General features: G+C 44.0%; 1 protein-coding gene across 1 annotated transcript in view; it reads left to right on the forward strand.

Annotated features, from left to right (window-relative positions):
* Window positions 1-23932, forward strand: part of LOC136367391 (rho GTPase-activating protein 7-like) — a 48070-nt gene that overhangs the window by 19285 nt on the left and 4853 nt on the right. The window contains exons 2-7 of the mRNA XM_066328949.1: window positions 15898-15969; window positions 17443-17524; window positions 18880-18943; window positions 20275-21623; window positions 21960-22130; window positions 22836-22995. Coding sequence (XP_066185046.1) covers window positions 15898-15969; window positions 17443-17524; window positions 18880-18943; window positions 20275-21623; window positions 21960-22130; window positions 22836-22995 — 1898 coding nt within the window. The remainder of the gene's footprint in view (window positions 1-15897; window positions 15970-17442; window positions 17525-18879; window positions 18944-20274; window positions 21624-21959; window positions 22131-22835; window positions 22996-23932) is intronic.

The raw sequence follows: 23932 nt of genomic DNA on the forward strand, positions 1-23932 counted from the left end.
TGAAATACTCTTCTGTTGAGTTCTGAAAGTCTGTTACAGCCAAGTGGTAAAATAACTGATGCAAAGGCTTTCAGGTTTTAAACCCAAGCTTTACTGGCCTTGCTCGTTTTTCAAAGCAGAAATTGATTATTAAATTGGTTTACAGTATTGCCTGGATAGTGAATGCCTTTACACCCGTCACCTGATAGTGGAGATCTTGTGGAGATGTTATGGAAGATACAGCCATGAGTCCTAAATTTGTATTAAATTAGAACTAAAATCCAATTGGCTTTTTTTATTCACACTTCTGTGTGGCAGAGCACTGGCTGAGTTAGTCTCAGGACTTGGGCTCACAACCTTTCTCAGAACCAGCAAAGCCTTGTCAGCCAGAATGGTGCTGTCAGCTCCTGCAACAGCAGATCTGCAAGTGCCCTGGAGACGTCACAGAGATGAAAGGATCAAAAATTGGATATTGACGTCTTCAGCAGTGCCTTTGGGCTCTTTGTTGTCCCCCCAGATCCACTCACAAGTAAACCATGACTAGGGCTGGGTGTCTCAGACAGTCACACTGTGCATACCCAGCCTGTCTCTCTCGCTGGGGTGCTGAAAGCTCAGCGCCGCTTGCCAGGGGCTGTGCATGAGCTGGTGTGAGCTGCAGGCCACTCAACACTGCTGCAGGGCTGTGCTCAATGTGGGCCAGCCAGCTCGGGTACTCTTGACATTCCTGGATGTCTTCTAAACATGTAGTGCTGATAGAAATGTTGTTTAAATATTTGTGAGTTATTTAAAAATAGTGCGTCAAATAAGCAGCCTGGTGACGCCCGGCCGATCCGCGGCTCGGACGAGAGCCTCGGTGGGGAAGGAGGAGGTCAGCACGAGTTATGTACACAACTCTGGCTCTGATGAGAGACACACTGCCTGCACACAGCACAGAGCCTGCTGGAAAGCCCCCGTGCAGGGCTCCTGAGCAGGGGCTGCAGGGGTGCTCGGTGGCTGCGGTCAGTCCCCACGCTCTGGTCCCCCTTGGCTGGGGCAGGAGGCGCTGCCTGGGCTGTGGCCATGCCCTGGGACACTTGGCTGTCAGAAATGGGAAGCAGAAATACCTTCTGGGAGCTGGAGGACAGGAAAACTGTGCCAGCATCCCCATCCCATCCTGAGCTAGGCTCTCTTGATAGCTCGCTCCCCTGCTTGGTGCCCATCTGTACATTTAGAAAACTAAATTTTAGGAATGGGGAATTAATTTTCAATCCAACTGTGACACCTTTCAGTAGTTTCTTCTCAGTATTATCAGACAGAGCACTTTAGGTCAGTACAGGTGGGTGTTGGACAGAGGGGAAATTGATTCCTGTGGTAGACAAGAGAGCTTGGACACTATCTATTTATTTGGCTAAATATTTATTTCCAGAGATCTAATATATTTTAAAATATTTTAAAAAGCTGATTTTATATGAGAACTGTATTCTCTTCTTTCAGTAAACAACTATCATGCAGAGAATAAAACAAGCTCCCAGGCATTGCTGAGATACATTGTAGTCTATTAAGGAGGCTAAGCCTACTATAGCATATGAATCTGCTTTTATGTTGCCTTTAAATTGATTTGACATCAATTCCAGGCCTATTGTAAAAACGACATACATGATTAAAGCGACACTGTCATCTTTCCAAGGTATTTCCACTTTTTCAGTCGCTACAAAGGAAATTATTTTTGAAGCACTCAGAATATTGACCTGTTTCTTGGCTCTTGTCACAATCCATGGAATGGCTGCAAGGGGATCTCCTCTGTAGTTCCCTGACTAGACAGCACATCTTGTACATTTGGAAAATGGATTTGAAAGTTGCTACTGCAATTTTACACTTTGCCTTACAGATTCTGATCTGCAGTTTCCTTCTTTTTTTCCTCTTCATTGGTTTCTTTATTCTTGTTCCCTTTGACATCTTCTTCTCATTTAAAGTGCCAGAGTGAAAAGCCAAAATGAGTCTCAGTTCCTCTGAGGTCCAAATACGAGCTGTGCTCCTTTTCAGATGAAAATGCTACATATACTTGGGGAATCTATTGAGGCTATTTTTCAAAATCTTTTGGCTGTTATTTCTCCCAAACAACAATTGCATTTTCAGAAATTTACCACTGGCCTAACATTAGTGATTCAAATGAAAAGCTTAAGCATCTGCCATAGAAATGAGCACATTTAAAAAAACCCACAGAAATAAAACAGCAGTGTTTTCTCAAAGATTTCAAGGAATTATTTGATGATGATAAATTTGAGTCAGGAAAAGAGCAAGAGGCCTCACCTGTATGATAGAATCAGTCCATAATCCATAATGATTGATTTGGCTCAAATTCACCACCATTACTTTTTCCTTCTCTGTTATTGTCACATTCCTGGAAAAAGATTGGTTAAGACTTGATAAACACCTTTGGAAATAGTTTCAGCTTCTGGAGAACGCAAACTCGTCAAGGTCACTGATATTAATTGCTCATACCAAACAGAACTTAGGTGAGATCTCCTGGTCCCCAATTATTCATCTGGACAGAATTATGGCTTCACAAATGCTTGAAAATAATGAAACAAGGATGTGACCATGGCCAATCTGTGGGGAATGCAAGCCAGTATTTGTTAAATCTATTTAATCATTATTCTATCAAAACCTAATTGCCTTTCAGATTTTACTATTAATATTCAATTTCGCCAATAAAATTTCCAAAGTTAATACATTTTAGTGCTTCTTATATATGTGAGTCATCCTACTTTTCTCTTTTATAATAAAACACTCCATGTTCCTTTGCATCCCATTGCTCACACTGATGGCAATACCAGACCACTGGAATTAACACAGGAGCTCCAGTTCCCAAGCTCTGACATTTACATGTCTTTATTTCTCTGGCATCTATTTAGCTCTAAAGTAAGGAGTTCTTGAAAACCCTGACAAGCAAACCTGTTCTCAGGGGATTTCCAGATCTGACTGCAGGCACAGATAAAGTCAGGACAGTCTTTGCTCTGATATGGCACTTGCCTGTTGCTGTTCCTGAGCTGTTAACCCACATTGTTAGAAAGAGACACTGTCTTTTCATGCACAAAATCAATCTGCTAAAATTAGGAGGTACTGACTTTGGCTGATTGGCAAAACATTGACCTATCCACCTGCTTTGATTTGTTGCTGGTATGAGCACCCACTGGGCCTTTGAAGAATCCTCTGTCCAACCACAGCTGAGATATAATGAAGATAGGAAGAATGGTAGAGTTCTGCTTTTCTGGTCAGGTTTTTAAAGAACCATGACTGAAAGAGGATGCAGAGTTTGGATAAAGATCCCATTTCACTCTTGGTTCACAGCAGTGTCTGATCTCCAGAGGCTGAGCTGCCTGTCAGTCTCTGTGTCACATCACCTCCTTAGCCAGGGATGGTGGCACACGAAGGTCTCTTGAAGAATTTTCCTCTGTGACAGTTTCCCTACAAACCAAACTCAAACCCTGGTGAAATGGTGGGGCTGCAGAGGGGAGGGTTCCTGTCTGTGCCAAGGCACTTGGCTCACACTGCGCTGGCTGGAGGAAGGAGCAGCTCAATGTGGACAACTTCACAGCTGCTCTCGTGTCAGAGGGACACAGCAGCACAGAAGTGATTCCTGTTGGTTATTTTATGGAAACAGTTTTACTTCTCAAGTGTCAAAGTGTTGTTTCTAGAATGGATCACCCATCCATGCCACCGGTAAGACACAGAGTGGGCAATCTGGGTTTATTTATTTATTTAAACAGCTGAAAGTGTCCCGGTGAGTTTGTTCTCTCTGTGTGCTGCTGACCTGACAGTCACCCCGAGCAGGAAGGAGCTCTCCCAGGTGTGCCTGGCCTGCAGACCCCCTTTGGAACACCAAGGACATCACTGACTGTAGATTGTGTCTCAGTGTTGAGGCAGAGGGGACTCCTGCTGTCCCTCACTTCTCCCTCTGTGTAAAATATCCCTGTTGGACAGTAGCAGTGGGGGCTGTGTGGAACTCCCATCCAGGTCACCACAGGCAGGCAGTGGGCTGGGAAACAAGGCTCTGGGAATCAAAGCCAGATAAAATCTGCGGCTTCTTTTGTGGGAGCAGATCAAAGAGGATGCTTTTCTTTTCCATACAGCTCCATTATGTAGAGGAACTTCATGTATTTTGTGATGTTCTGTCTGCTCCCATGTGTTTGTCTGGCTTTCCCACATCATCTAATGTCTTTGGCAATGACCACCACTGTCCAAGGCAGGACACTGTGTCCACTAATGCCTGGGACACATGCTGGTTATGCAGTGACTTACTCTTTTGGATTTATTCCTCACATGAAAACCCTCAAGAGTTCCCTTCTAAGGACCATTAGTCTCAAAAATTTACTCTGGAGAGTAGCAAATTCTAGCCAGACTGCTTTGCTTAAAAAAATATTTTGTCATTTCTGAAACGATGTTACTTTGATTAAAAAACAAGCATTACTGACAGTGCTTCTCTGTGTAAGAGTCATCTATTCCCAAATATCTCAGGGCCAAATGTAAGCAGGTGCAATCTAAAAACTTCCTCAGGACCATTTCAGCAGTTTATTCATTCCACTATGAAGGGCCTGCTCTTGCTGGAGCATAAATAAACCAAGCCCAAGTTCTGTTATGCTTCTGGAAATGCATTTTAATAACAGACATGACAAAACCTTTGAGAGACAATGCTGGGAGTAGGAAACATAAGAGATTACAAGCAACAATTTTTTTTTTCTGCAACCTATGCAGAACTGTTTTTTTAAGCTTCAGTAGTTAGATGTTGACTTCAACTTGAACTTTTCTTGCAAAATGTTTTCAATCCATTTATATTTATCCAAAGCATTGAGTACATTTTGGAAGAAAGAACTGAAATGGAGCCTCCAAGGCTGCGTTATCCATCACGTGCATTCCCTCCTTGGGAAGGTCTGGTTGTGAGCACAGATTTGCTCTGTTCCTCAAGAACCCTGGCCAAGGCTCTGCAGGTTAAAGCTTTCATGTAGAGGCTTCAGAGGTGTCGGTGGCTCTGCCTTCAATGTCACCTTTGCTTTGAAGTGGCTCTTGAGGTAGGAGAAGGAGTCAAGCGATTGAGAAAATCAAAGTGCTTACTCTGCTCGTTTTTCTTGGCTGGCAGGGGCTCAGAGCTCTGATGTTGCTGTGGGTACCCTGTTCCCTGCACTAGCCAAACTCCTTCATGCTCTGCTCCTAGACATGAACACTGGACACAGATCTCCAGCTCCATGCACCCACTAATTTTCTCCCGAGCTTTTTAATGTTAAATGGTCTCAGTGAATCTATGAAACAAAGAAGTTATGGGTTTTGTTGCTACATTCTCTCACCCACATTTTAAGAACATCAATAGTTCTGAAGGAATTCTTCAATTTGTTTAGTCTAACCCTAAAAGTTCCAGAGAAAATCCCTGGAATTCATCATGATAGCATAGTATCTGTATCCTCTCTAAAAAATGCTTAACTTTTAACAGCAGAAGGCAAAAGCTAAAATCCAGCTTGAGATTTGACCTGCTCTAATGAGAAACAGACGACACAATTTTAATGGAAATGGGGGCGCTGGAATTTAAAGGAGGGACGATCAAATCAATTGACACCTGCTGGCTGAAGCAACCTTGTGTTGTTTTCCAGGAGCAACAATTCCACAGTGTTTCCTTTCATAACAACATGGAGTAGCTGTGATTATCACAGGAGCAGGTAAACAGCCATGTAAAACGACTGACTTCTCAGGGAGACAGGAATAACAGGGACTTTTACATTTCCATTTAAAGAAAGGGTTTGTCTTTGAATGTCAGTTCTGTCACCTGGTATTAGAAGGGAAAATCTCTCTGGGTTTTATTTTGCTGGGATTTCCAGAGGAGGTAAGGGAGGGTAGGGTATGGGTAATTCCCTACCATTTTGTGGTGTTTTGATCTTTTAATTGAAGGCTGAGTTTAGAAAAGAAGATAAAAATTAGAATTAATGATTACTTCGTCCTGTTAGGGACTAAAATCCATTATCTAGAGTTCAGCTCTGTGAAAGTAAGCTTGGAAATGGTATAATGTGTTATCTGCTGTAGGTTTCTCTGGAATGTCTCAGTGAAAGCAGCCAAGCAAAGTTCATTGGGAGGTGGAAAAAATAACATGAAAACCATTTGAAAATTTTTAATCATGTCCTAAGATTTTGATGGTGAAGCCTAGAAAATCAGATCTAAATGGTTTTGAATTACTGCAGGGGGACAAACCAAGAGAATGGTTTCCTGTAATCCAAGAGCTTTTTGAATGACTTGGACACAAACCATTTTATCTTGACTTTCAGGGGAAAAATTGCTGGTAATTTCAGGGGGCCACTGAATGTGCTGATTTTCTCCTACTTCTGTTCTCACACAGCTGCTTTCTGACAGAAAAACCAGAGTGGTAACAAGATGTTATAATGTGATGGGTTTATGTTTTGACTTCACCTCAACAGCACTTCGGCATATCCAGGAGTATATTTAACAATATTATTTCCTCTTTTAAAAGAGGTTAAAGACTTTATTCAGCTTACTCTTGTCACAAGAGAGGAAAAACAGTGACACAGTCTGTGTTTCTGCTTGTACATCTTTCTCCCTGCAATAGATGTATGTGCAGTTTTTCTAACCTCTCTTGCATCATAGATGATAAAGTTTCAGTCTTTGTCCCTGAAAAAATACTTTTCAACCAATGGATTTCCCTCTCAGGAATTTTTGATTTTTTTTAACCTATTTTTTCCCCTCCTAATTTCATCTAATTATTTTCAATTTTAAATCTTTTTCTAGTGAGCTTATTAATTTTCTTCTTTTTAACTGACAGTTATTCCCCAGCACCTTTAACATTCTCTTCTTTTAATTGTCTCAATGTACTGCCTATATTTTGTTCTGCATTTTTCCTCCCAGTTGGTCTAACTTGTTAATTAATCATTTAGCTTCTCTCTGCACAACTTGTTTCCATAGAAATATCTTTCTTGATGCCTCCTATTATAGTCACAGCTGAAGTTATGTTCCTTGATCTTCTATGTTAACTCAAGATCATCAGAGAAGAAAACAGCAAACAGTTACTTTGGGATCTTACCAGGAGAAAGTTAGAATGAATATGATATTTCATATCACTCAGCTTTGATTCAGGGAAAGTGTTGAGGGAGGTGGTAAAAAGGAGAGAGGGGAAGAAAGAATTGAGGTGATCTCTTGGAAACATACGGAAATATTCCAGTGACAGGAATTAAAATATGCAGGGGGCTTGGCTTTAATGGGAAGTGACTCCATTGCTTGGCACAGTGACTGTCTGAAACAACTTTGGTGATTTGGGAGCTCTGCAGAGTTTTGGTTAAGCATGAGTGAGGGATTTAGTACCAGCAGGCTCATTTCTAAAAACAATTAATTTTGGTCATGCAGTACTGTGTGAAGTTTTTTAAAATGACTCACTCTGGGATTGTTTTCACCACATTTGAGTGATGTGGAATGTGACTGGTTTGGAGCTGCTGTGGACAGAATCCCTGCCTGTGCTGACTACAGCCAGGGGTTTGGCCAAAGCTTGGAAGGAAGCCTGTTAGGAAGGTTCTGAGGGCCTTCAGCGAGGGTAAGTGGTTCCACAAAACAGGAAATCAAGCAACAATGACCATTTGGGGAAAATGATCCCCCTTTCCAGGCATCAGTCCCAAACAGTGGCATAAGCTTTGAGGCTCTAGTGATGTTATTGTGTGGTCCTTGGTGAGCTGCAGAGCTGGGAACTGAAAAGCCCAGGCGAGCAGGAAAGGTTTCCTTGTCATCTTTCCCTCTGGCTTGGGAAGCTCCACCAGCAGTCCCACAAGTCATCAGCCAGGCAGCTGAATATGGGGGGCTTGTGAAACACCCAATTGCCCCTTCTGAAGCTGAGACATCCTTATTGCAGACCCTTCACTCCAGCATGTAAGCCTCCTGTGTGTGGGTTGGACCTCCTCGAGTGAGAGGCAGATGCCAGGATTCCCTGGGTTTGTTGTCCTATAGGATACATAAAATGATCAAAACAGAGGAATGTGATTCCTTCCTGGAAATCCTACAGAAATTCACTGAATTCACTGTAGGAGCTCACCCCTGAGATTTTTATGTGGGTCTTTCCATGACTGGTAACCCACACAACACTAGGGAGCTTGATGGTAGTGTGTTGTTAAAGAGAAAGAAAATGAGCATTTTAGGGTTAGGCACTGTCATGTCCTAGAAAATGCCCAAAGGAAAATGGTTGGGAAAGAGAAACGACATGCTCTGGTTGGAGCATTGCTATGGGATGGGAGCAGTCTGCTGATGTTATCCCCAGATTTAAATGATACATTCTGTCTCCCTAATCCAAGCACATAGCTGCAAATTTAATCAGAGCAGGGTGTGTACTTTTTATATGGCTTTGGGTGGGTCTGACAGAAAGCATTTTCTTAGGTAATCATAGCTAATGCCATATACCACACTACCCTAATTTCTTTTGCATTGTGTCACCCAGTGCCAGTATGAAACATCTTTTTCATTGTGCCATACAAACGGTCCATTTAGGAAGCAATTGCACAAAAATAAATCATAGATCTGTGCAAATTTTGCAGTTGGTTGTTATACAGGAAACTAGTGATAATGAAATGCACCCATAAATTATAACTTCATTAGGGTACAATGTTCCTAAAGCAGATTGGGAGACAGAAGATTTCTTCCTCTATAAGAATTCTAATTTTAATTAAACTTTTTTTGCTTATCCACTTCATTCAAGTTCTTATTTTTCCTGCTGCGTTTTAGGCTCCAAACCCTAAGAGCCTAAATACTGCAAGAAGTTTTTCTACAGAAATTTAGAGTCTGGTCTGACTTCCTGGAGTGATTCACAGAATCTGACTTATCTTTCAGCCTCTGTAAATTAACACAGCATCCCACCCTTCCATCTGCCCTATTGAACTGTAATGCCTGACAGTCCAGCAGATAAAAAAATTATTAGGGATTTAAAGTTAACTTCTAGTGAAATAATTTTAAACTTCTGATATGTTCTTCTGAGAGCAGCCAACATGCCACTCTGTACCTGTTGATGGCTGTTCAGGCTGCAGAGACTGATCATGGGTTTTTTATTACATTTTGTACTGCATCATTAAAAGCAGAAATTCAAATCATTGCAGCAATGAACTACAGCAAAAGCAAAGAAGTCAAGTCTGTTGCAGAGGTTGAAAGAGATGCTAAAATGATTTTAGCAGCCAGATTTCATTGCTCAGCTGCATGTGAGCTTTTCAGATCACAAACTCTTTTTAGTCTAGACTAAGTCCACGTAAGCAAAATAAAAGCCCTGGTTCTGTGTGATCCGTGAAAACCACAGAGGTGAGGAACCTGGCTGCCAAAGAACACTGCAAAAGCCCGTGAGGCTGGGGCACACCCGGCGGTGGGATGAGAGGTCGGGTTTCGGGATGAACCCCAGCTCTGCTCTGTTCCTCCTGTCCCCTTTGTGGGAGGCAGCATCGCTCCAGTTTTATTTTGCAGGTCACAGGTAGGGTAGGGGTTCTGTGTGTCTCAGGGACAAAAAAAAAAAAAAAAAAAAAAAAAAAAAAAAAAAAAAAAAAAAAAAAAAAAAGTAGCTGGTTTTGTAAAACTTTGACGAACGACATTATCAAAACTTTAGAATATGGAGGTAAGCCAGCGAGGGAACCGGCGGGTGTCGGTTTGCCTTCATCTGAACGAGTGCGGGGCACTGGTGCGGGACAGCGGCTCTGACAGCCAGGGGACACCCGGCAGGGACACCAGGGACATCAGGGGACACCCGGCGGGGACGGGCAGGGACATCAGGGGACACCCGGCAGGGACACCGGGGACACCCGGCGGGGAGGCGCAGGTGGCGCGGCACGGCTCCCCCGCGCCGGGCGGGGCTCTCCGGGGCAGAGGGGCAGGGCCGGGGACGGGCAGGGCCAGACAGGAGCCGAGCGGAGCGGCGGCCGGGAGCGGAGCTGGGGCTGATGACATCCCCGGGTGAGGATCCGGTGGGTGCTGGGGAGATGACATCCCCGGGTGAGGATCCGGTGGGTGCTGGGGCAGATGACATCCCCGGGTGAGGATCCGGTGGGTGCTGGGGCAGATGACATCCTCAGGTGAGGATCCAGGTGGGTGCTGGGGAGATGACATCCCCAGGTGAGGATCCAGGTGGGTGCTGGGGCAGATGACATCCCCGGGTGAGGATCCGGTGGGTGCTGGGGCAGATGACATCCCCGGGTGAGGATCCGGTGGGTGCTGGGGCAGATGACATCCTCAGGTGAGGATCCAGGTGGGTGCTGGGGAGATGACATCCCCAGGTGAGGATCCAGGTGGGTGCTGGGGCAGATGACATCCCCGGGTGAGGATCCAGGTGGGTGCTGCTGTTTCCTACCACTGCTCTGTTTGTGTGACAGCAGCTCTTCTGCTGTCAGCACTTTGGATCGTGATTTTCCAGTAGCTGCTGCGTTTGCTGACTTGGATACACTTGGAATGTTCCAGGTAGACTGTCTGACTTTGTTGCATGTCTTTGAGTATCAACAAGCTCCATCAGGGTAGAGTGACCCAGTAAAAGATTGTCCACTGCCCTGGGCTCAGCAGGCTCAGCACAGCCTTAGCAGGGCCAGTAATCCAGCTTGCCTTTAGTTACTGGTCAGTCTCTGTTGGGTTGGGTTCCTTACATGTAGGTTGAGTCTGTATCACACACTGTGGTGTTATTGGCGTTTTGTATAATTAAGGAAAACCTCGTGCTACGCAGTGAAGAAGCACAGACAGTTCACTGGTTTTGGGGTTTGTTACTTCTGTGCTATAGGGTTCTTGATACTGGCTCTAGTGGCTGCAAGCAGTACCCTCCCTGCTACAGCTCCTCCCAGGAATCTTGCATCAAGTGTTTCTCAATTGTGTACAAGGGTCTTGTGAAAAAACATCCATAAGGAGCTTCTGCGTCAGAGAAATGTGGGATCTGTTCCCGCTTCGCAGCCAGCAGGGCTGAAGCACAGTGAAGCAGCATATCTGGGATCAGACTGCAGTGACATAAATCCCCCCTCTAACCCCACTTTGATAAGGATTTTCCGGTGTGGATTGGAAATTAGAGAGTTACACTCTCATTTCTCCCAAAGTTGGTGTGAGTTAGGTACCTACTTTCCTGGAGCCCTTTGAAATTCCTGTAGAGCAAACACTACCTTCTCTAACGTACTTAGAAGCAATTAAAAGATCAGCCAGCACTGACAAGCCAGTTAATGTGATCTGCAAAGAAAATGCCATTAAACTTGTCTGGGTCTCAGGAACCAAGAGGAGAGGCAAATGACAAGGACCTGAGTAAAGACCTTACTATCAGCTTGGGAGGCCTGGTAATCAGCTTGGGAGCTGATGCCAAGGAGCTGGATAAAGATGCAGTTGAGGTTGCCACAAAGTTCTGGGATACATTGCAGGTCCCAGCTGTGATAACTGAAGAGTTGGCTGCAGTTCCAAAACACCAGCATGATAGTAAAGTAGGAATGGAAGGACAAATATCTTGGCCTTTTCATTTTCCAGACATTTATGTTCACTATCTGCATGGAGCCTAAATTATCCTGGCTAAATTCCAAGCTATAATCTCTTTTCCCCCCTCTTCCTCGAGTGGTTTAGTAAAGTACAATTAAGCTTTGATATTTTGCATTGCACAAGGGAAAACAGAATAAACATTTCCACTTATTTATGATCCATCTTAGCTCTTGGAGAGTTTGACAGTTTTACAAGTCCCTGACTGCTTATCTTGGTCAGTGCAAACACCCTCCTTTGAAAGCATCATGTTTGAGCCTTCAGCATGGCATAGACATCATGTTCCAACTCTCTTTTTAAGTGAAAGGATATAATGTAAATAAAATCAGTTATTAAAAATCCTGTCACAGGTAAAATGCAATTCTGAACATCATCCAGAAATCTGAGTTCTAGCACAGCAGTTGCATTTTTCACAGCGTGTGTGTAAACTGAAATGCCTCATTAGCAGCTGTAAGTCACAGAGAAGTTACATCAATTCTTACAGCCCTAAGAAGATGCACAAACCAGAAAGATTTGATGGGAAGCTCATCACTTGATGCTCAAATGGAACCTGAAAACCCCTTGTCACTTCCACCACTGCCAGCACAACCAGGCATGACAGGATCTAAGTCAGTGTGTGAAGGACCTGCCAGTTCACAGCCCTTGGGAGCTGTAGGAGAAATTGTGGCAGAGTTTGACATGTGGATCTGTGGACTCCAGCCCCTGGGAGGCTGGGGGGACAGGGCAGCCTGGGGTGCCAGTGACAAGAGCAGCAGCAGCACTCCCCTGTGAGGCACAGTGGGGACCCTGGGCACCTGCCTGTCTGTGGCTGTTGAGGAGCATTACTGCCATTTAGAGAGAAAAGAAAACCCAACAAGTCTTCCTGTATAATGACAGAGGTTGGGAAAGGGCAAAATGCTTTGGATTTTTTTGTTTCGTTACAGACTGGTGCAATGTGCAGTCAAAGGGAGGAGTCAGTCCTACCCTCTGTTCTGTTCTGCTGGGCACATGGAGAAATCCTTCCTTTGCCACAGGCACCACATTTACATCCTACAGAAAAGGGGACAAGGAGGGTCCTGCAGTAACTAATGCAGGAGTGCTGCAAACAGCAAGAAAACCTCTCCAACTGTTCCTCTTCTTGCCATGGTTTTGGGAGGTGTTCAGACTAAAATCCCTTTAATTAATGAAGTCCTGATCACCATGTGATTCCTACCTGTTGAAACTGGAAAACTATTTTGGATGGAGATAGACGTAACACATTGGTTTTAAAAACCTGTTTAAAAATTGCTTTGAAATAGGCCTACAATGAGACACCTCTGTGAAAAGCACTACATTTAGGTAAAGGTTTTACAGCAGGCTCAGCTCCCTGGCCTGGGCAGGCAGCTGAACATTCCCACAACCCTCCCTGCATGGACCCACCACTGCCCTTGTCCTGCCACTGGAACCTATCAGAACACGTGGTAGCCAATTGAGAAAGCTAAAACTTCATAAATCCCATCTTGCCAAACAAAAGTGACTCATTTCCTGCCCATTTGGCTGGCATTGGCTCAGGGTGCCAGTGAGCAGAGGGAGGAACTCGCACTTGGGGAATGGAAGAGGTGTCCTGCTTTGGCAGCAGCTGAAACACAGACTGCATCACTGAGCTGCTGCTTTCAAATAGAAACCAATGTTCTTCCATTTTATTTAGAGTATTTTAAAATGTAAAGTACAGTCTGATGTTCTTCTTTAGCTGAAGTTTGAGACCACCTCACAGTAAGGCTGACTGGCCTGTTTGACATGCAGCTGTCACTGGTTTTGGTTGCTGCCTCTGCCTTGTTGGTAGGAAAGTGCTGCTTCTTGTGAGGAAAACATCTCAGAGACAATGCCCAAATCTCAGCACAGATGTCTTTCCTTTATTGCAAACAATCTGGTTAACACTGCTGTTCATTCTGACAGGGATTTAATTCACACTGTAGCATCTGGACTCCAAGTGCCTGAGGAGTGAGAGCCCTGCAGTGTGCAGAGGCCAGTGCTCGGATGGGGACAGCTTTGCAGGGCTGTTTGCAGGGGGACTGGGCTGGGTCTCCAGCACAGAATGTACCTGTGGGGCACAGGACAGCCAAGGGTGGCACAGGCTGTGTGCCCTGTTCTGTTTCTCATAAACATCTGGTAGTAACCTACCACCTGTAGCCCGTGGGGAAATAGCTGCCTTGGCATGGAAAGGCTGCTGGCAGCCTCTAAACTAGAAATATTAAGCTTTGCAGATTTTTTTTTTAATCTGTTTAATTATGAAATCAGTTCAGGAGAGGGAGGTGACACATTTAGGTTGCTCTGCTGTTTCAGTTGTGCAGATACCACCCAGAAGACGTTAAAAAGTTGTCATCCTCTTGTCTAGACTAGGTTGCTCCAAGCCCTTTCCAGCCTGGCCTTGAACATTTCCAGGGTTGGGGCAAGCCACAGCTTCTCTGGGCAGCCTGTGCCAGGACCTCACCACCCTCTCAGGGAAGAATTTCTTGCTAATATCTAATCCAAACCTGCCCTGTGATTGTGCAGAGGTATGTTAAAAGGCCTGAATTTTACATCAGCAAAGAAAGCTCCCCCAGCTCCTCTGTCCTTGCTCTATGGAAGAGGCCACCTGTAAGTGTGACAATGCCTTACATTTTCAGTCATGTTCATTGAAAATACCCTCTCTAGGTGCAAAATATTCTTCTGCCTTATTTTTCTGTTCTTTCTTGCATCATGGCTTGGTTTGGTCTAAAAACAGAGTCGTGCTTTTAATGTGTTAGGAACTGGGGAAGCTTCAGCTCCTACAAAGTCCCTGTCTGAGCTCAGGATTGCTGTGCACAGCCTCTGCCTGAGCAGGCTGAGGTCTGCAATGAGGAGAGCGACAGTTTCTCCACAGCTGAGATGGCTGAGTGAATCTCCTGGGGTTTTCTAAATGAAAATTACTTTGTCTTTGTGAAGACTTTTTATGTTAGACTGGTCATCCTCCTGACTCTTTTCTACAAATAATTTTTCTTTTCCTTTTTTTGCTCTGTGAATACAATGCTTGTTTCTTATTGTCTCCTGCAAAGGCTGTGTTGTGGTAAAGATTATGATAAATTATGGTACTAAGTATAGCAATAAATATAGGCATAGTGTATATAGGCTGTTGTAGAATAAATTAGTTTCTGTTCTGCAGTGGGAAAAAAAGAAATATTCATGCATCTGTTTTGTGTAAAAATATCCTGGTGTTCCTGTGGTATCACTTTATTCTCAGATGAAAAAGCCATACAGTTTCATGCAGGGAAACCTCTGTTAGAATGGCATTATCCAATCTGATTAAGTGACAATGGGAACAATTTTAAGTCTTAAAGTGGAATAATAAAACCATGGAAGTTGTGTGATTTTTTTTTTGTTAGAGTCTAATTGATGACTTACAACTGAGAATCTGAGCAAAGCAAGCAGTAAATTTGAGCAGGTATGTATGTGAAGTGCCTTGGATTCCTAATCTGTGAGTGTATGTGTAAAGAAAATAGTTTTAAGGAACAGCTCTGTTCCTCTGGCCTATCATGCTGCACTTTAAGGTACTTTAGAAACATTTCTCTCAACTGAGCATGCTGGATTTTAAGGTAGCTCAAAAATGTTCCTTTCAAAGAAGTCTTTGCCTTTAGGCTGGTGTCTGGTGTAACACAGGCTGAGGTACACGCAGACCTACAGAAAGTGTGTTTGGGAATCCTCTCCCACAGACTCAGACATTCCCAGTGCTGGCAGAGATTAGAGCCTGACAGCATGTACTCATGCTGACCTGCTCGTGTTTTTGAGGAGTCTGGTGTGTGATTCTGTGAGGTTCTCTTCTGCTCTGCCTCTGTGGGAATGTTACAGTTCTGGCCACAGGCCGTTCCCAGTTGTCACAAAGTGAGCAATTCTTGACATCTGCTGTGCTGCAGTGGCTGCCAAGTTGCGTAGGTAGTTGGCAGGGAAATAAATATTGATAGACCCTAGCAACAGGTACTCCTGAGAACTCTTGTTCTGGGAATGCTCAGGCCCTGTCCAGTGTTACTAAAGTTGTGAGAGCATTTTAAGTTTATTTATAGGGTTTGTTTGTGTCTTATCAGCATCTCTCAGCGCTGGAATGCAGGAGCGGGCTGTGCCGTGTGAGGGCACGGATGTGTGTCCCACACTCTGCTCTAGTGGCTCATTTTGACTTGCTGCTCCACTGCCCCCAGCTCAGGGACAGCTGATTGACCCCCATGTAGGACATCCCAAGTATGTGCTCACATCTTTTCTCCCCTGTGTTTGCTTATCTGTCCTATGGTGGAATGACTATTGCAGAGCTATGTGCATGTAAGTGCATTGGATACGAAGATTCATTCCTTTTTAGCCAGAGGCTAACAAAACATCAACGTACAAGATTCTCAGAGAATGTGCCAGGTGAAATTAGCTGATCACTGACTCTGGTGAGCACTGTCCATGAACAATTGTGTGTTCTCATTGCAGAAATTGAAGCCAGAGAAGCCTGCAACTGGCTGAGAGCTGCTGGATTTCCCCAGTATGCTCAGCTGTTTGAAGGTAGGATCACAAAGACTTGCCAAGCAGCTGACACTGAATTCGAGTGGAATTGTTCACATAAATAATAGATTTCAGAACCTGACACTTTTGATGGAAGCTCTTCCAAATTCTTTTACATCTTCATGCAAACCTGTAGGAAAGTAGTGACCTGGTGTGTTTTCTTGCAGAGGGGACATCTCAGCAGGGACTCAGCAGAATTCTATAAAGGACCAACTCTTCCCTGGTTTTCTTTTCCTATTGTTAGACTGTAACTCAGTCAAATTTCTGCTTTTGTTATTTATAGTTGCTTATATTTTTTTCCAGCTCTTTTCCTTTGGAGTGCTGGATGCGATGTTTCCAACCACTGATTGCAACCAAAATTTCTCTGAGGCTCTCCAGCCTGTGGTCAGAGTGAGGTTGCTTTACTGCTGTTTTGAAAAAGAATGTTGGAAAAAATTGTCTTGCAGTCATGAGTGTTCGGAAGAAATACTCAGCAGCAGCCATCCAGTCAAAAATGCAATTTCAGCATGTTTTCATGTTGTTAAAACTACAGAGTGCTTATTTCTTGGGAGGAGGTATGGTTTTGTTGAGAACTGGTGTAATTTTTCAGGCCATGCTTGTGCCTTAAATATACCTTAAAAACTGTTCTTCTTTAAAATATATTTTTGTTACAAACATTGAAAGTAACAAAAGTTAATATATTTTAAGAAAGATTTTATCAAAGAACTTCGGTTAAAAGAATATTAACTGCTCTCATTCCCACCTCCTCTGATCACTACAAAATTGAAGATTTCGAGTCAAGCCCACAGAGCTGAGTTTGAAAACTGTATTCCATGAAACCTGGAAATGCTTCCTGTCTGACTGCAGCAGATTTTAGTCCATAAGCTCTTTGTTGGAAACGTGCATTGCCATGCTTCTGGAAAATCAATCCTCTGCATTACCTTGCTGTTTATGTGGTGTCCCGCCTGACTAGGAAAATTCAGCTTATAAAGCTTAAGCTAAGGAAATACACACAGACCTCAGTGGTTGCCTCATGTGCAAGGCTAAATCTCAGGAGTTGAAACACTGAACTCTTCAGCTTCCAGCCCAGCATGATGTCTAGGCTCTCTGGAGCTCAGAGAACATTCTCTCTTGTGCTGCATTGCACCTCAAGGCAAAGACTCATGTAAAATAATCTCAGTTAATTCTGTAGAAGGTGCAGAGAACCAGAGCAAATATCAAGGTTATTTTGTGTTTCTTGTCTATGGCACCTGGTGACTCCTGGAAATGCAGAAGGGCTTGTCCAACTGTAATAACAGCAGCAAGCAGATCCCTACATTTATTTATTCTCCCACTTGCCCTAAGGAGCTGATCCTCATGTGCTGGAAGGAAGTTTGCATCAATGTACAGCTACAGAATAGAAGTAGCTTCATTTCACCTGTGATTACTAAGTTGCAGAATTGAAAGTCTTTGCAATTACAGCTCAGATTTCAGGTTCAACTTCTTTGTTCACAGATATGCAGTTTCCCATTGATGTAAAAACTGTGAGGAGAGATCATGAATTTTTAGATGGAGATGCGATTGAATCACTGTTCAGGTAAATGTTAATCATGAATCATCTTTGATAGTCCCAGGCCCTGCAGTTATTTGTTATTCATCTTTTCATGCCTCTGTTTTTGTCAGAGACTAACAAAGTCACCAAATCTGTGGCTGAAGGAAATCACTTAAGCACATGGTATAGTGCCACTGAAGTTGGTTGTTTTAGAAATTAAAAGGTAAAGTAAGCACATGTCTGCACTTCCCCTTCAGCCAAGCTCTCAGGGATGTTACACTGAGCATTAAATATCTTTTTTGTAATGTGAAATCGCTGCAAGCTGATTAAAAATAACCAGTTCCCATTAAGCATAGCAGGCTGCTCTCTAGGATCATGTATAATGGAGTGCAGGAATTTCCTCCAACTTCTGTTCCAGCAGATAGACAGAAAAAAATTGTCTGCATGAGATCTGTTCTGTTTTCCTGAATATTTTTTGGGTGAGAAGCAAAGGTATAGATTTGAAGTTACTGCTTTGCCACAGCTGTTCAGAGCACACAAGTGAACCTGCACTGGCAGTGCCGAGTCAGACTCATGGCCCTGTGGAATTTCCCTGTGGAATAGTGCCAGTGTAGTGTGAGGCTTCTGCTTCAATTGGTACTGCAGTTACTGAAGCTTTCTTATAATGAGATTGTTTAGCAGAGTTTCTTTAGCAGAAATGATGATTTCTCACTCTTAAGGCACTGGAAAGTTCCCCTCCTGGTCCTTTTCTGTCATGTCAGATCACCCAAATTCCAGCCCTGCCTGTACCACACAAGGGGAGTTGTTCACACTCATCTCTAAAGCACAGCAGATATTAGAGAACTCTGGGTATATTTTTTTCTTGGTATCACTTCTGTCCTGAGTGCTCCTTGGAGATTCTCAATGTGCCTCTTGTTGATGTGCCTATTGTTTGATAGCTAAGTGATTGACTAGTTTGGGACCTTACTGATTCCACAAGCTTTAATTAAAATGATAGATAATTAGATAATACCATCCTTCCAGGGATACAGGTTAACATCTTGATTTTTAAATTTCTTTTTTTTAAGAAGCCCACAGGGTTTCATTAATTTTCAAAATCCTTAATCAATATGAAGTTTTTCTCAATCATTAAAGCTAATAATATGATTTTTTTTTAATTAAACGATTGATTGTGGTTGTCTTCTCTAGTCTTAAGATGGCAGAACTGGAAGTGTGAACGTCATGGTGTTATTATTGGTGCTGGTTTTAGGGAACAGTGTGTGGGAGCCTCTAACAAAATGTCAGTCTTTGACAATAATGAAGACCCCATGGTAGAAGATCACAACTAGTTTGGTGCATGTTTGTTTTCAAAAAATAAAATAGCTGAAATTTAAAACTCCTGTGTTTTTTCTCAAACTCAGGAGGTTGAACACATTGAACAAGTATGCATCAATGAAAGTGGAAATAAGCCGTGATAGGAAACGGGTATGTCTGTAACACACAGTTCCTGTTCTCATTAAAGATGTGTTTAGCTATTGTATCAAACACCTGGGTTTAAAAGTGAATGAAGGATTTGCAATTTCTGAACATTCTATTCTATTCTATTCTATTCTATTCTATTCTATTCTATTCTATTCTATTCTATTCTATTCTATTCTATTCTATTCTATTCTATTCTATTCTATTCTGTTCCGTTCCGTTCCGTTCCGTTCCGTTCCGTTCCGTTCCATTCCATTCCATTCCATCCCATCCTGCAAAACTCTGCTATTTGCATTTCATGTTGAGAAAACATAGGGATGGAGATTGCAACTACATAATGCTTGAAGGTTTGCAAGGTAGGTTAGGGGTGACTTTTGAAGCACTTTTAAAATTTGATTTGAATACATGTGTTACTGTCCAAGAGCTGCCCCAAAGCCCCGTCTCAACATGGCTCTCATTGCTTTCCTGAGTAGTTTCCTATCTTATTTAAGTGCTGAAAGTGGAGGTTCACTCCTGTTGACTAAACAAAGAAGTTGAAAGGGCAATCCACATGTTCAGCTAATACACTGGGTAGGTTTTAGCTGTGCTGTCTTTGTGCTCTGCTGCTGCAGCTCCATCAGAGTGGCAGCCACAGCTGGCTGGGCAGCAGCAGGTCTGTGAAGCCTCTGAGCCACCATGGATTAAACTGCAGGACTAGAGAGAAAATAATGTCATCTTCTGGGAAAGTGTCTGGGTTTTGGAGAGTTCTGCTCTGTCTTTAGGGCAGAACGGGGCAAGAGAAGACACAGGTGGCTCCCACCTCTCTAACATTTCACTGTCCCAGTGTTCCCTCAGAATGGGGACAGTCCAGCAAAAGGGGCACCTGGAGCAGGTGGCAAGGGAGGCTGAGGGCTCCAAAAGGGTGCCACAGATACTGATGCTGCTGCAATCCTACAGCTAAACACTTCTTTACCTGAAAATGGATGAGATTTGGTCACAGAAGTGTGAGAGTGTTTGGTTTGTTTGACTTAAGGAAAAGCAGTGTAAACCCAATAAGATAATCTTTCAAAACCCTTGGATTTGCCACAAAACATGGTTTTTTTCACCCTTAGAACAAACTTTTCCTGTGGCAAACCTCCCAGATTTGTCAGCATGTTTGGGCATCATTTGTCAGCATGTCTTTCATCTAATCATATCTTCAGTGACTGAATGATCACATTTCCCTAAGTTGGTCTTGGGGGGTTTTGGAGGTTGGCAGAAAATTTAAGTCTCCTTTTTATGGTAAACTGGTTTTTGCAATTTAGAATTTGCCAAACTTTGCCCTTGAACTGGTTTTGTTTTTTTTCTCTCCTGCTAAGAGTGACGACTCTGAAGACGATGAGCCTTGTGCAATAAGTGACAGATGGGCTTATGAGAGGTGCAGCCAGCGCTGGTCCCGCATCGAGAGCCTGCCACGTTTTCCAGCAGAGGAAGGTGCTGGGGCCTCCACCCCAGGCAGCCCAATACTGATCATCCACAACGAGGACAGTGTCTTTGGGGATCATGGTGAGAAGCACGATGTGTCCTCAATTCACAGCACCAGCAGTGCTGACAGTGACATCGTTAACTCCCAAAAAGCTTTTGAAGATGTGGAAACCAGCACGAGTTCCTCAAGGTGTTCCTCAGTTAAGGTACCTTCACTCGACTCTGCTTTTAGTTGTTCTCCTCCTCCCAGTGAATTTTTAAATATCACCAGCGAGGAGAAGCTTTTGGATAAGTCACCATCGAAAAAGAGGAAGAGCCTTCTAAAGAAAATGGAGAAGCTGCACTTAAGGAGCTGCAATTTAAGGAGTGGTCAGTCAAAGGCCAAACCCATAATAAGTGAACCTGTTCTGCTGGAAGGACTTAATGAAGAAAAGATGAAGATGCTGAACTGTGTAAATATTTCTGACCTCTCTGGCATCCGAACAAAGAACAATTCTTCCTTTTCTCCCCAGAGCTGCAATAGCAGCAATCAGTCTGTAAATAGCAGCTCAGGGAGCACTCCAAGTCCTGTTACAAAACCAGGCAACCCCTGTGAAGGAAGGGGGACATATGCAGAGCACATGGACTCCAGCAAGCTGTTGCTGGGGAATGATCTACCCCAACAAAACCCAAAATATGACATGAGGTTACAAAAGAACCAGATGTTTCAGATACCACAAGGCCATAAACCCGGCACTTTCCCCACAGAACTTACAGACAGCTCCCTGTCCCCTGCAGACAGCTCTTCTGTCAACTGGAGAACTGGGAGTTTCCACGGGTGCAGGAGGAGCCGGAGCAGAAGCGGTTCCAAGGATCCCAGAGCCCCCAGGAGCCCGGTGTCAGGCAGGGACAACAGGCTGAGTGTGTATGACAACATGCCCAGCATTGACCTGGAGGCTCTGGAGGCAGCACAAGTCGGTGATGATGATGTTTTTTCAGAGCTGAACAGTGTCATAGCAGATGTCAATGGTCTCAAAAAGTTGGTTGATCAGTGGACAGAGAAGTTCTCAGATGATGGGGATTCTGACTTTTCCAGTGACTTGACCTGTTTGTATCCACCCTCCCCTAAAGAAAGCTCACTTGAAACAGAGGGCTTAGAAGATAAGACAGCAGGGGAAGCTGAGGGAGAGACCAGCTGTGGCCTGGGCAAGGAGATTGGTTCTGCGGACCTGGCATACATCACAGACTCCAAAAAGACCAACAGGTCAGCCAACCTCGGGTTTGCCTTTAATTCTGTCCACTCAAAATACAATTGATTTGCAAGGACAAAGTATTCTAAAGTCTGTCCTAGGTAGCAGGGTCTGCACTGCTAGTGGCAGGGACCACTCCACAGGTACCAGTATCTGACCTCTGCTGAAAGTGGGACACTCATAATCTCCACTGGAATCAGGGAAACAATTTGTATTGCCAGAGGCCCTCCTGGGTGGGAAGTACCTTGTTTAAATGCAACTAACTGCAGGTCCCTTAGTGCCTCACAGATGCAGGTGGAAAACAGGGGTGGTGGAAATGGTCTTAAGCTTAAACAATATTTATCCCATAGGCATGGGGAGCAGCACTGGTCTGCAGAAGAGAGCCTGAACCTGGACAGCCTTTCCCTGCAGGCTGATGGCCAGTCAGCTGCCCAGCTGGCCCGCACACAGAAGCTGGCACTGTTGAAACTCACAGCTTTGATGGACAGATATTCCCCTTCCAGTAAGCAGGGCTGGAACTGGTAAGTTGTCTGATATTAAAGCAACCTGAGCTGGAAAGAGAGGAGCTGATGTAAGCATGTGAATTTCCTTGTCTGAACGTTGCACATGTTCAAGGTGAAGAATTTCATCCTGTTAGATTGCCAGCAGCTTCATGGTTATTTCCATGGCTCCAGGATTTCCTCTGCTGTGGGCTGTAGTGCTGGTACAGTACCTCACTGCTGGTCATGCTGTTAGGGCACATCAGAGTTTCTCTTTAAATTTGCCCAATTGCAGGGCTTTATCAGAGACGATCCCAGGGACTGTGGGACCTGAGGTGAGAGTTGGCTGGACTGAGAATCCAGCCCTTCAGCACTGAGTGTCTGTTTGAACTAAACCAGTGACAAATTCAGACTCTCAGAGAACATACATACATCATTCAGCATTTTGTGGTAGGGAGCTAATACTCCAATATAGAAAGAATGAAAAAACCTTGCAGTCCTATAAAGAGATGGAGTGTATTTCCCTTGAGGACGCTTTAGTAAAGTTAATTTCAGCAATGAAATGAGGAAGTCATCCCTGTGATTGCCTTTGCTGATTTTCTCTCCCTCCTGACTCTGTGTGTACAGGTGTGGGGCAGAAATTGGGGTTGTGACAAGGTACAGCTGAGCCCTTCCTGATGAATATAAAGCAGCAGGTGGAAAGTTCTGGGTACCTAGTAAGCTGCATCTACTGGTTTTCATTTCCAGGACCATACCAAAGTTCATTAAAAAACCAAAGCCCTCAGACTACAAGGACAAAAATGTGTTTGGGGTTCCTTTACTGCTGAATGTGCAGCGAACAAGCCACCCCCTGCCCAATGGCATCCTGCAAGCCCTGGAGTATCTGAGGAGCCACTTTCTTGACCAGGTATGAACTCGAGGCAGCCCAGAGGAGCTCTGGGCCATGAACAGATCTGCTCCAGGGAACCAAACTCTCTTTCATACCTTTGTGAAGGACTTTCTTGCTCCCTAAGGTTCTGAGTAGGCAAAAAGGTGTAGATCTGAGCAGGTGGCCTGCAAGGAAATACCAGTGCTGGGAATACCCTCTGGGAATGCCTTTAGCCCTGCACTGTGTTTTTGTGCCTTCCCTCACTGAAATCCTCTGCAGTTGGGTCTCTTGGTGCAGGTAGTCAGGCTGTCTTTGCCTGGGGAGGTGTCATATCTCTGCTCCCCAAGGAGGCAAATCTGTGAGACAATGTCATTGTTCCCTCTGTTCTGAGGCTGCTGATAGTGCCAGAGCTAATGTGAAAATTAATCTTGTTTCAGCTGAAATGCACCACTAAGCAGAGAGAAAACATTACAGCAGTGCCTGTAACAACTTTTTCTGGAGCTCAGCTCTGTATTTATCCCCTTAGTGGACATGGCAGAGGAAGTGTGTGCTGTGTATGGCATTTCTGTAGCATAGCTGCAGAAATGAAGATCTTGTGACAAGAGACATGTTAGTTAAAGGGAGGCCTTTTCTTCCTGTGCTTTGCCATTGTCTAGGTGTGTAATATCACACCAAAGTGCAAAAGTGTGTGGTTCTGTGAAGTGACAATGCAAGTGTTTTTTATTTTGAGGTTATGGTATCCATTCAGGTCATAGAAATAAACCAGAGTGTAAATACTGTCTCAGTGGCACAGGGTAAAACTGTCACCAGAAGCTTTGATGGGGTCAAGCTCATGGGAAACTCCTAAATCTCACTCAGTTGACAATCACTTTACAAAGGAAATCAGAACTTCCCTCAAAATGACATCTGCCCTTTGCCAGCCTGTGGAAGGATTAGATGTATCAGATGTATCAGGTGTGACAAGGAGCCTTGTGGA

Source organism: Sylvia atricapilla, chromosome 14 (genome assembly GCF_009819655.1).
Source record: "Sylvia atricapilla isolate bSylAtr1 chromosome 14, bSylAtr1.pri, whole genome shotgun sequence".
Taxonomy (NCBI): domain Eukaryota; kingdom Metazoa; phylum Chordata; class Aves; order Passeriformes; family Sylviidae; genus Sylvia; species Sylvia atricapilla.